Below are 15314 nucleotides of genomic sequence, written 5' to 3'. Positions count from 1 at the left end.
AGACATACATTACACAAATCGTCAGACAGCATCACGAGGCAAGCCCTAACTTGGAATCCTGAAGGGAAGCGGAAAAGAGGAAAGCCAAAAAAACACATTATGTTGGGAAGTAGAATCAGATATGAAAAGGATGAATTACAACTGGAAGGAGCTGGAAAGGATTGTTTGGGACAGGGTTGGATGGCGAATGCTGGTGAGAGGTGTATGCTCTTTCACGAGGAGTAACAGGCGTAAGTATGTAAGAGATGAATAAATGAATTCGTTGAGTAAAAGATGTGAAATGATTTTGAATTTCAGGATCTATGGATATATTCAGTCAGTCAGTAACAAAGTAGAACTTCGTACGTACGTACGTACATCAGTTCGAGTTGACATACCACATTAGCACAGAGATGCATTTATCGATACAAATCCCGTAGTGGTAGGGGTAGAAAAAGCATAAGGAGTAATCGGAAAAATTAGGGTTTGAAGATATCATTCAAGGGGTATAATCCAATGAAATAAATTTGCAAAGAGAAAAATAAGGGTCATGAAGAATTCCGAAGAATAGAATTTGGGAGAACACAAATAGTAGATGCACCTGCACCACTGCAAACGATTTTGAGCCACGTCATTCACGGTCTCTAACCATCCGGTGCTATCTTCCCGTGGATCCCAACCAGGTAGTCTACAACTACCAATATGGCACAGTACACTTGTCATTCACTTCATCGATTTGTGCCATGTTTTGGTTTGGCCGCCCTTAGCTTTCTTCCAACCTACTCCTATACCATGAAACATCGCACGTCGGGGCAGTCGGTGGTTGGGCATACGTAACACGTGTCCCAGCCATCTCAACTGATGAAATTTCACTACTTCATCAATCGATTTGCCATCCTTACCTAGTACCCGTTTCCTAACAACTGCATAACCTACTCGGTGGTCATAGTATATACGAGCAATGCTCCGAAGACACCTATGATCGAATACTAGTAACCTACGAATATCGTCTACTGTTGCTGGCCATGTTTCACAGCCATAAAGTAGGAGGGAACGAACTGCTGCACAGTAAACCCGTACTTTGGTTGGTAGACGGATATCTCGCCTACACCACAAATGACGTAAGTTGGCAAAAGTTAGTCGAGCCTTCTGTATCCGTGTTGAGATTTCGTCACACACCAGACCACAAGGGCTGATGAGACTTCCGAGATGAGTGAAGTGGTCGACATGCTCAATTACTTCACTCCCTATCATTAGTTCGTGTGTCGATGCAACCCGATCCTGAAGTAACATTTTGCATTTCGAGGAGGAGAATCACATCCCGAACATGCATGGATTGTTGCTTATAGTGGTGAGAAGACTCTTCATTTTGTCAGCGTCTTCACCAAATAAAACTATGTCATCAGTATATTCTAAGTCAACAAGTGGATCTCCCAGTAAAAGTTTAACTCCTGGAAATTTAGATAAGGAAAGTGTTGTATCTAAAAGAATGGCTTCGATAAAGTCATCAAGAATGGAGAGAGTGGACAGCCCTGACGAACACAACTTGAAGTAATCAATTCTGATGACAGTTTGCCATAAGCTCTCACTCTACCAGTTGTGTTCATGTAGAGGGCCTTTATAAGGCTAATGTACTCCTTTCAGTGACAAACACTGCCACAGAACCTCGCGATCAACAGAGTTAAATGCCGCCTTAAGATCGAGAAATACTATGATTATAGGGCGTCTGAAAGTGTGTCTATGTTCTAGGACCTGACGTAGTGTGAATATCTGCTCTATACAACCACGTCCAGGTCGGAAACCAGCCTGATTTTCTCTAGTCTTCTTCACTAAATATATTACCTTAAATCCTAAATAACCTATAGAGTTAAAATATATTTAATTCCATGGTTACTTTGAACGAATTATTTATCAATAATTAAATAGCACTGCACACTTTTGGTTCACTTATCTACTGATTACCACCAAATAGATCTTGAAATTGTTTTATCGTTTACAAAACTTGTTGTTAAATGCTGTTATTGTTAATTTATTATCCAACAAAAAAAGAAAGAAAGGAAATACAGTCAACCTAAGGACTGCTGTTTCATATAAGTATTTTTAATAATTGCTTCATTCAGTAAAATATTTTAGATTTTCGAAAATTACATAATGCTTTTTATTTGTATTCACAAGTTTCTTACATAGTTAAGCACTATGCTATAAATTGTGACTCATTGACTAATGTTGGGGGATACTAGATCCCCAGAAATCGCTTGGTAAACGTCTGATGTTTGTAATCTTGTTTCAATTTTTGAATTTCTCATTTTAGTGCCAAAAGCATCCACTTTTACCTTCAGTTTGTACTTCCCACCTGGAGAGTCTCAAATGTCATTGTTTCGTTTCCTCTTTGAGTACGCTATGTTTTGACGTTTTCCAAGGACATTTTTGTACTGTATATACACACATGAGTTGTGTGCTTCCAGTCTGCTTCTGAAAATATACATTTTCCTCTGCTAAATCTGGTTTTCCCCCTCTAGTTAGCAGGACTGGTGCGCAATGAATAGTCTAGCTTGTCCTTGTTGGGGACGATAGATCCCCAAACTCATATTTTTAAATTTTATCGCATCGATCAACTTATTGATTAAAAGTTTAAATATTTGTATTGGGGTCAATTGATGAACTGATCGATTAAATGTTTGAATAGCAGTCAATAGATGAACTATCGATTCAATGGGCAAAGAGGTCAATTTATGAACTCATTGATTAGTGTTTAAAAATTTTCTATGACAATATCGATTATATATATTATATATATATATATATATATATATATATATATATATATATATATATATTTTAAATTGTGCTTACTTACTTGCTTGCTCGCTCGCTCGCTTCTGGCTGTTGCAGAATATATTTTCCATACCAAGCCTGGACTTCTTCTTCTAGAAAGCGGGGCTGGGACGCGTCAATAGTTAGATCACTGGTCTTGGGTCACTGAGTATTGTTCTCGTTCGCAGTTTAAGTGAACTCGTGAAGGTTTTCAAACATAACAGTCCTGTTGTTGTGATCCGTTCATCGGTTTTAGGTAATAACATAATGTATTCAGACGGAGCAACTAATATATAAACTATGTTTATATATGTTATTCCGCTTCTACATACACTTTGTAAGCTGATCACAATAACCCGAGTAAGTAAACTGTAGTGTAGGTGAAGGTCGTTTTGAACTTGTCTTACGGTTGTTAATATATTTAAATTCTTTAATTCAGTAAGTCATATTCTATGAATTGTATGTAGATGATTTTCTCACCACTTATTATTACACTATTGATTAACCAATGTACTTTGATTGTTCTTGACTAACTCAGGCGTGTTGTACCAATGAATTCATTAAAACGAGACTCATTAGCTGCTAATGATGTTTTATTAATACGTAAAGTTATGGAACATGTATTTCAACGTTTATATAAACTAGCGGATACATTAACCATGAACGGTACGTTATCTAGTCCACCATCACCTAGATCCACAAGTGAGTTGACTATCCCAGTGAATTTCTTTAATTTTATGGGAAGATATTTGGTTTTAGTGATTAATTGATCATATACTTATTCATGTACTTGACTTTAAACTACACTCTAAGTTTTATCACTAATGATACTATTCGATTACCTAAATCAAAGCAGATAGATTGGTGATCGAATTGTTGATCTCATAAGTGAAAGAAATGGAATCGGCAAGGAGAAAAAAAGAATCCGAGGTGAATATTTATCTCCTTTTCAACTACGTCGTTTCAATCTAGCTTGAAGACGTCCTGTTATTACGGTTTTTCTGCATTCAATACGGCTTAGGCGTTCTTGTACATTGTGCAGTGCACATACTCTATAAGAAATGACAGTTGCATTTTAACCTTGTCTACTGGTAGAGTATCAATGATACGTTATTTTTATATTCATCAATAAGTCGTTATCAGGTGTTATCTGATCTATTTTTGTTTGTTTGTTTCTCACTTGATACTTATGGAAATAAGCGGATGTCAGAGCAAGTGCTTCAATTGACCATAGTCAATGTTTACTTATTACTAGTTCCCAAGTGTCTTTCTTGACTTAATTTATTTACTGAAATGTTAGAATCACTCATTACAATTGTTTCACCTCAGCGCTCAGATTTTTGGTAGCGGTTTGACGACTTTCGATAGGAATTGTCTCTTATTTCGTCTTCTTAGCAGTCATTGGTGTTAGGAGTTTATCCAAAGACTACAAACATGGTAAATCTGTGGATTGTTCACTTCGGTCTTAATTAAACTCATTGATTATGCACACATCGATTATTCACTAATTTCATGATGGGAAAGTATCATACTTTTAGCCAACATTTATTCATATATATGTAGTATTATGTAGTTGTACATGAATAGTCGACCGGTGTATTTCTATTTTGTTACACTAATATTGTCAACTAACATCGTTACTTGTACACTTTTGTGATCCTATTTTCTTTGCTCACTTTTAAAAGGACAAAATGATGATACTGGTCAAGCTGTTCCGCCTAAATCATCATCTTATTGTGATACAACTTCCAATCCTCAAACGCCTGTAATGGCACCATTAAATCTTCCACCTGAAACATTACAAATTGATTTAGCTAGAATAATAGCGACAGCTTCATCAAATATTCCTCAACCTGAGAATATTATTGAGATATGGTGTGGTGATCAGGTAAGTTAAATACTAGTTTTACTTTTTTCCAGGAATAGTTCTTTGATACTTGTATCGAAGTGTTTTAAGGCACCCAAATGCCCTAGTACGATCGACCTCGGGAAGAGTCAGCACTCCCTACCAAATTGCTTTCACAAGGCCACGCGTAAACAGCCCACTTGCCAGGGAAGTCCTACTCATTGTTCTCTCGTGGCTGGTTTGTTCCGAAAATGAAAGGACGAAGAACGAGTGTCCGGCGCCTTAACTCTGGTTCCAAACCAATACTGCACATGGGCTCCAGAATCCTAGCGGAACAAATGGCGTACGAACCAATTATTGGTCACCGGCCAAAATGGGACTTCATCTCCCTTACGTTACTCAACTGTCCTATGGATTAGACCATTAAGTCAAAGGCTCTGTGTGTGGCCCCTAAGAAAACCACCGGCTTCGGTCTGGACACCCGGGTATTATCACAGGCCACACACTAAAATGAACAAGATCAGCAGCTTCATGTCTAATGGTTTCAAAGAGTGACCAAAATCATTAAAAACCATTTAATAGTTGAATTCATAAATGGATCTAATTTAGACGATCATTGAAAACCTGCAAACACTGGACGATTGTTTCATCCTAGTGTGGGACTCCTCAACAATGCACACAGACGATCCCATTCGCGGGACTCGGTTACGCGATCTTTGCTCTCGTACGTGACACTTAATATCTAGAACTCTGAGCCTGTACCCAACAATGTTAACGTTTAGCTTTAATTGATAAATGATGTTACGCAAACCCCCATCAATTGTCTGAAGTGGATAACTGTACTTCATGGCATGGATTATACAAAACTGATAACAGCTCACTGGTCCAGAAGTTAGGCGTTCGCACGCGAAACCGGACGTCTTCAGTTCGAGTCCCACGTGTCGCATCGCAGATAAAAAGTCCCATACTAGAACGAAAACACCGTCCAGTGCTTCTAGATTTTCAATCGAGATCCAGCCTAGATCGACTCATGAATTGACCTATTACAATAACTACAATCTCCACAAACTCTTATTCTGATGAAAGTAATTTCGAACAACATGTAATAGTGAACTATGTTGTTTTCGATTAGATCCTCATCAGGCTTTACTTTAATATACAGCAATATTTATATGCATATACGAAATTTCTAAACCAATCAAGGCAGTCTATAAGTCAATGATCACAGTGGAATAGATTACATAGTTAAATATAATAAGTGAAAAGTACAAATTGGTAGTGTGATGATAGGTGTACTAGTCGCGACAAGAATAACAAAGGCTTGAATCAATGTTTTATGATGGGAATTAGGTTAACGGTCAAAAAAAAACATTCACAAAAATTATACGATTACGTAATAAGAAATGTTCAGATAATTGGACCGTGAAGCGTATATTTGAGAAAAGAAAAGGGTGAGAAGGAGTGGAGAAAAACAAAGCGAAGAAAGTATGGAAAATAATAGTAAATAAGGTCATTTATTAAGGCCAAAGGAGAGATAAAGGTGTTACAAATTTCTTTTGAACACAAAGACTTGGATTGTTGGCTGGAATTCCTATAGCTTCTGCTATATGTACGAGACGAGATTGAATCCCGTAAGGAAAACTAGTAAGAATACGATAAATTACTTTAAATGACCTATTTCTGTCTACCACATGACCACTATCGATCAAGTGTGATAGAACTGAGCTGCATATTGTCTTGACAATACCTTTTCCTAACCACGGAGAGAGGTGTTCACTAACTCTTTGGCTCAGTTGTCTGGTAGTGCACCCAATATAACTTTCTCCATAAGAGCAGCTGAATTCGTAGATACACATAGATGCGACATAACCAGGTGACTTATCCTTTAGTTGGGGAATCACCGTAGATCGGGTCAAGTACGATAGACAGATATTAGCTGCATTAAACGTTCTCTTAACCACTCCGGTCAGTCTATCTTGTAACACATTACCAGCTACATCTTCATTGAATTGCAGCTTCATGAAGAGGGGTTTCTTACTGGCCATTGATGTCACTATTTTCGTGTTTGTTACATGCAAGTGTTTCTTCAGGAAACCTTGTGGATAATCCATTTTGTTGGGGTGACCCAAAGCGCTTCGTGGACACATTCAAAAGAGCACTACTGAAAGGGGAAGGAGAGGGAACAAGTCAGGTAATTACGAAATTCTTAACAGCTTATAGAACTACGCCTAACCCTATTGTCCCAGATTGAAAATCCCCTGCTGAAGCGATGTTCGGGAGAAGCATCCGAACTACATTCGACGCCATGTTACCACTTAAACTAATGGATGGACGCAGAAAAATCAGAATATTCGTAGTTTTAACGTCGGTGATAAAGTGCTCGTCAAATCATACATTGGGAAAAATCGTTGGGAACCGGGAGTCATTGAGAAGAGAATGGGGAATGTTTTATACAAAGTGCGTGGGACTTTCGGAATATGGATTAGACACATTCATTAAATACACAGAGAGAAAAGGACTCTAGACAGAGTAGATAGTCAATTGAGGCTTCCGCTAGATATAATTACAGATACTCCAATGACAGGAACCCCAACAGACACTCATAGGCGCTGGACACCAAGAAAGTCCGAACGCCGCAGGAAACCAGTTATGACGCTGCAAGTAGACCCGAAGAAGAAGTCTTATTTTTTAAAGGAGGCAGGTGTTGGGGTGACCTAGAAAATTTCTCGCAAGGGTCAAGCAAGGATCAGGAAAACACTAAGAATCGTTTCCTCCAATCAGCGTTCAATTTGCAAGATTTATCACATTTCAATCGACATATTATGCATGAGCTCTAGCTCCTTGTTTATTATATCGGCTGAGCGTATCTTCCTAGCTCTATTCGCAAGATATTTGACAAGGTTTCTCTTATAATGAAAGGGTACAAAGCTCAAGAAATGTGTGTACTGGTTTGCTGAAGAACTTTTCCCATACACACCATTTACGTGTGAAGAGGAACTTGATAATAGACTACATTTTCTTGACGTTTTGTTAAACAGAAAAGAAAATGGTTCTATCAGTAGAAGTGTGTATGGGAAAAGTTCTTCAGCAAACCAGTACACACATTTCTTGAGCTTTGTACCCTTTCATTATAAGAGAAACCTTGTCAAATATCTTGCGAATAGAGCTAGGAAGATACGCTCAGCCGATATAATAAACAAGGAGCTAGAGCTCATGCATAATATGTCGATTGAAATGTGATAAATCTTGCAAATTGAACGCTGATTGGAGGAAACGATTCTTAGTGTTTTCCTGATCCTTGCTTGACCCTTGCGAGAAATTTTCTAGGTCACCCCAACACCTGCCTCCTTTAAAAAATAAGACTTCTTCTTCGGGTCTACTTGCAGCGTCATAACTGGTTTCCTGCGGCGTTCGGACTTTCTTGGTGTCCAGCGCCTATGAGTGTCTGTTGGGGTTCCTGTCATTGGAGTATCTGTAATTATATCTAGCGGAAGCCTCAATTGACTATCTACTCTGTCTAGAGTCCTTTTCTCTCTGTGTATTTAATGAATGTGTCTAATCCATATTCCGAAAGTCCCACGCACTTTGTATAAAACATTCCCCATTCTCTTCTCAATGACTCCCGGTTCCCAACGATTTTTCCCAATGTATGATTTGACGAGCACTTTATCACCGACGTTAAAACTACGAATATTCTGATTTTTCTGCGTCCATCCATTAGTTTAAGTGGTAACATGGCGTCGAATGTAGTTCGGATGCTTCTCCCGAACATCGCTTCAGCAGGGGATTTTCAGTCTGGGACAATAGGGTTAGGCGTAGTTCTATAAGCTGTTAAGAATTTCGTAATTACCTGACTTGTTCCCTCTCCTTCCCCTTTCAGTAGTGCTCTTTGAATGTGTCCACGAAGCGCTTTGGGTCACCCCAACAAAATGGATTATCCACAAGGTTTCCTGAAGAAACACTTGCATGTAACAAACACGAAAATAGTGACATCAATGGCCAGTAAGAAACCCTCTTCATGAAGCTGCAATTCAATGAAGATGTAGCTGGTAATGTGTTACAAGATAGACTGACCGGAGTGGTTAAGAGAACGTTTAATGCAGCTAATATCTGTCTATCGTACTTGACCCGATCTACGGTGATTCCCCAACTAAAGGATAAGTCACCTGGTTATGTCGCATCTATGTGTATCTACGAATTCAGCTGCTCTTATGGAGAAAGTTATATTGGGTGCACTACCAGACAACTGAGCCAAAGAGTTAGTGAACACCTCTCTCCGTGGTTAGGAAAAGGTATTGTCAAGACAATATGCAGCTCAGTTCTATCACACTTGATCGATAGTGGTCATGTGGTAGACAGAAATAGGTCATTTAAAGTAATTTATCGTATTCTTACTAGTTTTCCTTACGGGATTCAATCTCGTCTCGTACATATAGCAGAAGCTATAGGAATTCCAGCCAACAATCCAAGTCTTTGTGTTCAAAAGAAATTTGTAACACCTTTATCTCTCCTTTGGCCTTAATAAATGACCTTATTTACTATTATTTTCCATACTTTCTTCGCTTTGTTTTTCTCCACTCCTTCTCACCCTTTTCTTTTCTCAAATATACGCTTCACGGTCCAATTATCTGAACATTTCTTATTACGTAATCGTATAATTTTTGTGAATGTTTTTTTTTGACCGTTAACCTAATTCCCATCATAAAACATTGATTCAAGCCTTTGTTATTCTTGTCGCGACTAGTACACCTATCATCACACTACCAATTTGTACTTTTCACTTATTATATTTAACTATGTAATCTATTCCACTGTGATCATTGACTTATAGACTGCCTTGATTGGTTTAGAAATTTCGTATATGCATATAAATATTGCTGTATATTAAAGTAAAGCCTGATGAGGATCTAATCGAAAACAACATAGTTCACTACTATGTGTTTTTAAAAGGTCTCATTGTTGTTATTGTTGAAAAAAAATACAATTGAGGCCAGATAAATGAAAATACACATAAATTTTATACTTTTACCTGATATGTCCTGTGATCTCATCCGAATAGTTTACATGTCTCTGATAAGACGTGCAATTGGTACATCTTATTCTTATCATTTTCGTGTTATTTCTTCCCCTAACGTAATCGTACTCTGATAGTAATATTACTTATTAAATTAAGGTTTAAGTTATCGTGTTTACATATATCTTGCTTGTATTAGTCAACCTTCATGTTCAAATCATTGGCCATAGATTTATTCTGTTTATTGACAACCAAATATGTAATCGGTGTGTTGTTCTATTCTATATCATTTAAATGGAATCATTTCGTCTAATTAATTTTAAATGGGCATTATTTTGATTCTTCATTAGTCAAGTAAATTGTGTTATTGATATCACAAATTAAGGTATAAAGAGGTTACAGAATTAAACGAGAATTTCTTTGTATGTTTGTACTTGTGCTAAACATTTTGTCACATACATTTCTCAAAACTTATTTAACTTCATAAATTAATTAAATTTGTTCGTACACTTAATCAGTTTACTCATATTCCGTGAATAGTCTATTTGAGCATATAAAATGATGATTTAAATCTTATACACGCGGTGAATTCCTCGTTCCAACGACATCATTATGTGAAATAGTTATTTTATGAATGAATAATCGATAGGATTCTTTCAGATCATCTTGAGTATAAACTACTAATCCCTAATAAATTAAAAAGTACGTCTCCAATGACAGTCATTTAAATAAAATGTAGACATCATTGATTAGTATTGTCAATGATCAATCCGTGTGAATATGTTAGTTGACTAAATGAAATCATTCATTATCAAAGAATACTTTATTTTTCATATCGTTGTGTGTGTGACGTGGTTGGTGATGCAATTTAAGTCTTATGAAAAATTATTACATCTTTGGAAATTGTAGATACATCTTACTAGCAGTTATTAGTTAACTGAAATTCATTAGTAAAACAGGGTTTCATTATATTACATGATGCTTTTTGCATTATGGCTACTGAACTGTTTGAATTCAAACAGAATTATTCAACAATTTAAAGAAAATCATAATTTCTAGTTCAGAATATCCTAGAAATGTTTAATCATCTCATATTTACGTTTATTAATGAATATCATTGATAAAATAATATCAACAAAATGAGACAATTATTTGATAGTGAAGTAGTTATTTATTTATTTATTTATTTTATTTATTTGAACATATAAATACTGGTACAAGGTGGCACTAGATATATATGCGCCACACAAATCACATTTGACTTTTGCGAGGGCTGTGAAACTGCTCGGATGCCCAAACCGAAACAGGTGGTTTTCTTAGGGAGCCACAACTGGAGCCTTCGACCTAAAGGTCTGATCCACAAGGCAGTGGGGCATCGTAAGGAGATGCAGTCCCATGGCAGCCAGTGACCAATAATTGGTTCATACGCCATTCGTTCCCTCGGGATTCTGGAGCCCATATGCACTATTGGTTTGGAGTGAGGGTTTTCCAACTCGCCTAGGTGGGCTCTCGATATCCACCAACCCGGTTAAAACGCTGGAAATTAGCTTTTTGTCTACTCAATTCCGTAAACAACACCCCCGCCACGACAAGTCAGTGAGTAGGACTTCCCTGGCAGAGGCTATATATGCGTGGTCGTGTGAGAGCCTTTCAAGAGGGAGAGCGGACTCTCCCCACTCTTGGCCGTACCGGGGCATTTGGGGGCTGTTCATTGATTAGGTAATTGTGCTCCAGGATATAATATATCAGAAATATTCCATGTTAAGCCAGTGGTCAGGATTCATTACCATTTAGAATAAACGAAGTACTCATTGGTATAATGTTTTATTTTTATTTATTCAATATTTCTTCTTTTCCATTAATTTATGTTTGCAATGAGATAACATCTGATTTGAATACTTTTTTCCGTAAACTATCTTACCTTTTCTTGTTCTTTGTATTCCACTTATAACAGTGTCTTGATCCTAATATGAATTTACGCAGTGCTCGTCATTTCTATTGGAAACAGTCAGGTGATTTGGTGTTAAGTTATTTAGTTACCAAAGAAAATAATACTGGTAACAATTATGCTACTACTAATACTATTGATAGTAATAATAATAATTCTATTTCATCATACTTAACCAACAGTCTACATAATCCCACGACTGTTACTTCAATTACTACTAGTATTCCTTCTGCTAACATAAGGAAAGAGGATAATATCAACAATTTCAATGGGAACGGGACAGATAGTAACAATTTGAAGAATGAGCATCGAGAAACCACTAGTGTCGCATCGTCATCATCTTCATCAATGAGTATTCATAATTGATATTATTATTATTATTGCTACCGGCAACCACAACCCCATTTCACTTTTTTAAATATCACAACACCATGAATAATTGGTGAACGGCTGAATCACCGAGTACCAAGGATTCAACCTGAGAATATATATATATAAAGAGAGAGAGAGGGGGGACTAAACACAACTCAAATGTATTACACGAGTAGATAATTCTATCAGCACAATATTAAATAAATCTATACCTTTACATTTATATGTGTTTGTGTATGTATGTATGTATGTATAAATTGTTTTTTGTAAATTTATCTTGTTTCGTTTATCTGTTTGTTTTGTTTTGTTTGCACACACACACACAGACACATACACACATTTGTTATATAATGTATATGTGTAATAGTTAGTGTCTTTCATAATTAATTCATTTTGTTGATTTGTTTTTACCCTTCATCTTATCCCATTTTCATCAATTATTATTATTTTGTTTTGTTTATTCTATCATTCTAACACTATTTACCATTGATTTCATCATCATACAACAAATGTATGGTAGGTGTTCATATGTATTAAGAATATAAGTAGTATAATAAAGCACTAAGATATAACAAACAAAAAAAAAGAGAACAGACAACACCCATTATTTACAGTGTAACATTAAATAAATTAGAAAAGAAATTGCCTATTTTTTTGGGAGGGGGGAATTTTTGATCATTCAACCATACATAGTCACACACACACAAACACGCATATATATATATAAATTGATTTTTGTCTCTCTAAATTGTATTCTTGTATATTGATTGAAATGTAATAGATGTTCAGAATCATTGAACAGAGGAATAAATGTTCATCTACCAGTGATATACTACTGTTTGTTTGTTGTTTTTTTTTATCTTCTTTTATATTGAGTAAATGGATTGAAGTTGTTCAATATGACATTGTTTCAATTCACTAGATTGTTGTTGATATCGATGGTGTAATCTATCGATTATACATTTTATAGCTAAAGAGAAGAAAAATGACGGATTTATAATTAAGATAACTTAATGTAAGCAATGATGGATAGTGGCTAGCAGTGAAATCCAGGACGTGCGTTTCGTCCTAATAGACTGATCAATTGCAGCCTTAAACCTCAATGGGAAGATATAAGCTAAACAATATCAAGATAACTTAATATTATAGAAAATAAAAATTTTCCCTAAAGAATAATTAGTTTTTTTAATTTCATTTTAAACAATCATCAAACATTGTCACCAAATTCTAGTTGATTGCCAGCTTAGTGGTCTAGTGGTTAAGCGCTCGCGCGCGAGACTGATAGGTCCTGGGTTGAAATCTCGCCGGGGTGGGGGATGGATCGTCGATGCTCACTGCTGAGGAGTCCCACAATAGGATGAAACGGCCGTCCAGTGCTTCCATGTTTTCCATGGTTATCTAGCTTCAACTGACTCATGATCTCAACCATTGTAATTCTAGTTTGTTTAATTGCCTGATTTAATTTTCTCAGTTTCTACATTTATGCATAAATTATGTTATTTATACAAAATTATTGTTTGGCTCAAAATGTAATGTTAGTAGGAATAAAAATTAGTTTGAAGAAGGTTAGAAGGGTCCAAACTAACATGTGGTATCAACCCATAAAGTTATGGATCATACATTTGAGTTATATTTGTAGGCACAGATTACGTGGTCGGGTTCTATTCGATTATCGTGGCCAATAGTTAAAGATATTGGGCGACATGACTTAGAATCAGTCAAAAATGTTATAGTTGAATTCATTCCCTCTTTCGAATCGTATTCGTTATGCCTAACCCTTTTTTTAGATCACCGATATTGCTACTAATTTAGTTTTCATCCCATTGTAATGATGCAGTGTAGTAACTTAAACTGATACACTTCTTTATAAAGGTCTGTGTTTGTTCATGACTGACTGAAACATTTGAAGTTATTAGTTAATCGTTGTATCGATTGGATTGATACTCGCCTATGATAAAAAAAATCGGTACTTTTTTGATATTAGTTATTTTATGCAGTGTACAAAACGAATACCTACCTTCTTTTGTGGCATCACTTATTAAGAATAAGGCACAATCAAATCGTGCTGTTTTACTCAATTGGATTAAAATATCGTAAATCCACAGACTATTATTGTCTAGATAGATAAGATAGAAAATGTTTTTAAATAAAGTAATGTAACAACAACAGAAAAAGGCTTTTTAAATTGCTATAGTAAATAAATTTTGATAGTGAACAAGTTGCCCCTAATTATTTGATTGTTTTGTTCCTGTTGATGTTCTGGAATCAATTCATAACATGTTCACAATGTAATCTTTAACTGTTATTGAAGTAAATCTAACTCAATCTGTATTTGTTATCTCGTAAGTAGGATGATCAATAGTGTATAAGTCTGCGCAATTATAGCAGTAAATCAAAGATATATGACAGTTAATTTCTGGGCAGAATATGATGAATAGCTCCTAGTGATTGGTTTTCATTGAGTTTCTGAAGTTTCGAAATAGGAAATGATTAGGGAAGAAACATATGTCTTCATTGGTTGATAACTTGTATTTGTTATGACCTAATAACCAATGTGGCATTTATTAATGTTGTAACGTGTGTGTCGGGGCACGAGGTCATCCTTACGTGTTCACTGTCACCGAAACGATCAATAAATACGCTGCTTATAAAACCCTGCAGTCCACACGTTACAACAATTAAGTCGTTTCAGAATTTTACTAACTTACTTGAACACGAATATACAATTAGAATAAAATATTGATATTTGAATAATTAGAAGGTAGAAGACATATTCGGTGATAACTCAATGGAGATCAGTTGAAAACAGTCAATCGTCAAATTTTGGTACAATAAAAAGTTAAATTATAGTAAAAGGTGAATTTCGAATCAGTATATCTACCGCCAAAAACGAATTCTGTCGTTTCGTCAATTCACTTTAAATTCACTCATGAATGAAAGATACTACTAGTCAGTCAAATGTTTCTCTAACCAGATTACTAGTGATTGTTTTCAGTGTAGGGCAGGATTTTTTGTGTTTTTATTTCAAGCTTATAAAGTAACTTTCTGATTCATTTACTTTAACGAACTATTAATAGTAGAAAAAGTTTTCTAAATCTAACTTCTTATCTAAAATTAATAGGACGATCCAACAATCACATCGTGTTGAAATCATGAACCAATCTAAGTTAGACCACCATTAGAGTTCTGGTGAGAATTCGTGACCAGTGAAGTTCAACCGTATCAGACATGAGGCAGTTACCGGAGTCAACGGGGAATGGTCGCGCAATATCGTGGATTGGTTGAAGTTAGACATTAACACCGTTGGTTACCGGCTCAGTGGTCTAAAGGTTAAGCGTTCG

At 36.0% G+C, this 15314-nt stretch overlaps 2 protein-coding genes across 2 annotated transcripts in view; one reads left to right on the top strand and one right to left on the bottom strand.

Moving 5' to 3' along the window:
* Positions 1 to 12800, top strand: part of GDPD1_5 (Lysophospholipase D gdpd1) — a 43714-nt gene extending 30914 nt beyond the window's left edge. Inside the window, exons 16-18 of the mRNA XM_051219438.1 lie at positions 3332 to 3495; positions 4479 to 4681; positions 11608 to 12800. Coding sequence (XP_051065361.1) covers positions 3332 to 3495; positions 4479 to 4681; positions 11608 to 11967 — 727 coding nt within the window. The 3' untranslated portion in view covers positions 11968 to 12800. The remainder of the gene's footprint in view (positions 1 to 3331; positions 3496 to 4478; positions 4682 to 11607) is intronic.
* SPAG1 (Sperm associated antigen 1) overlaps positions 12116 to 15314 on the bottom strand; it is a 43406-nt gene continuing 40207 nt past the window's right edge. The window contains exons 17-18 of the mRNA XM_051219437.1: positions 13991 to 14089; positions 12116 to 12943 (exon numbers count right to left, since the gene is read on the bottom strand). Coding sequence (XP_051065360.1) covers positions 12840 to 12943; positions 13991 to 14089 — 203 coding nt within the window. The 3' untranslated portion in view covers positions 12116 to 12839. The remainder of the gene's footprint in view (positions 12944 to 13990; positions 14090 to 15314) is intronic.

Source organism: Schistosoma haematobium, chromosome 6 (genome assembly GCF_000699445.3).
Source record: "Schistosoma haematobium chromosome 6, whole genome shotgun sequence".
Lineage (NCBI taxonomy): Eukaryota > Metazoa > Platyhelminthes > Trematoda > Strigeidida > Schistosomatidae > Schistosoma > Schistosoma haematobium.
The sequence above is the reverse complement of the archived record's forward strand: the minus strand, read 5'-3'. Positions and strand labels throughout refer to the sequence as shown.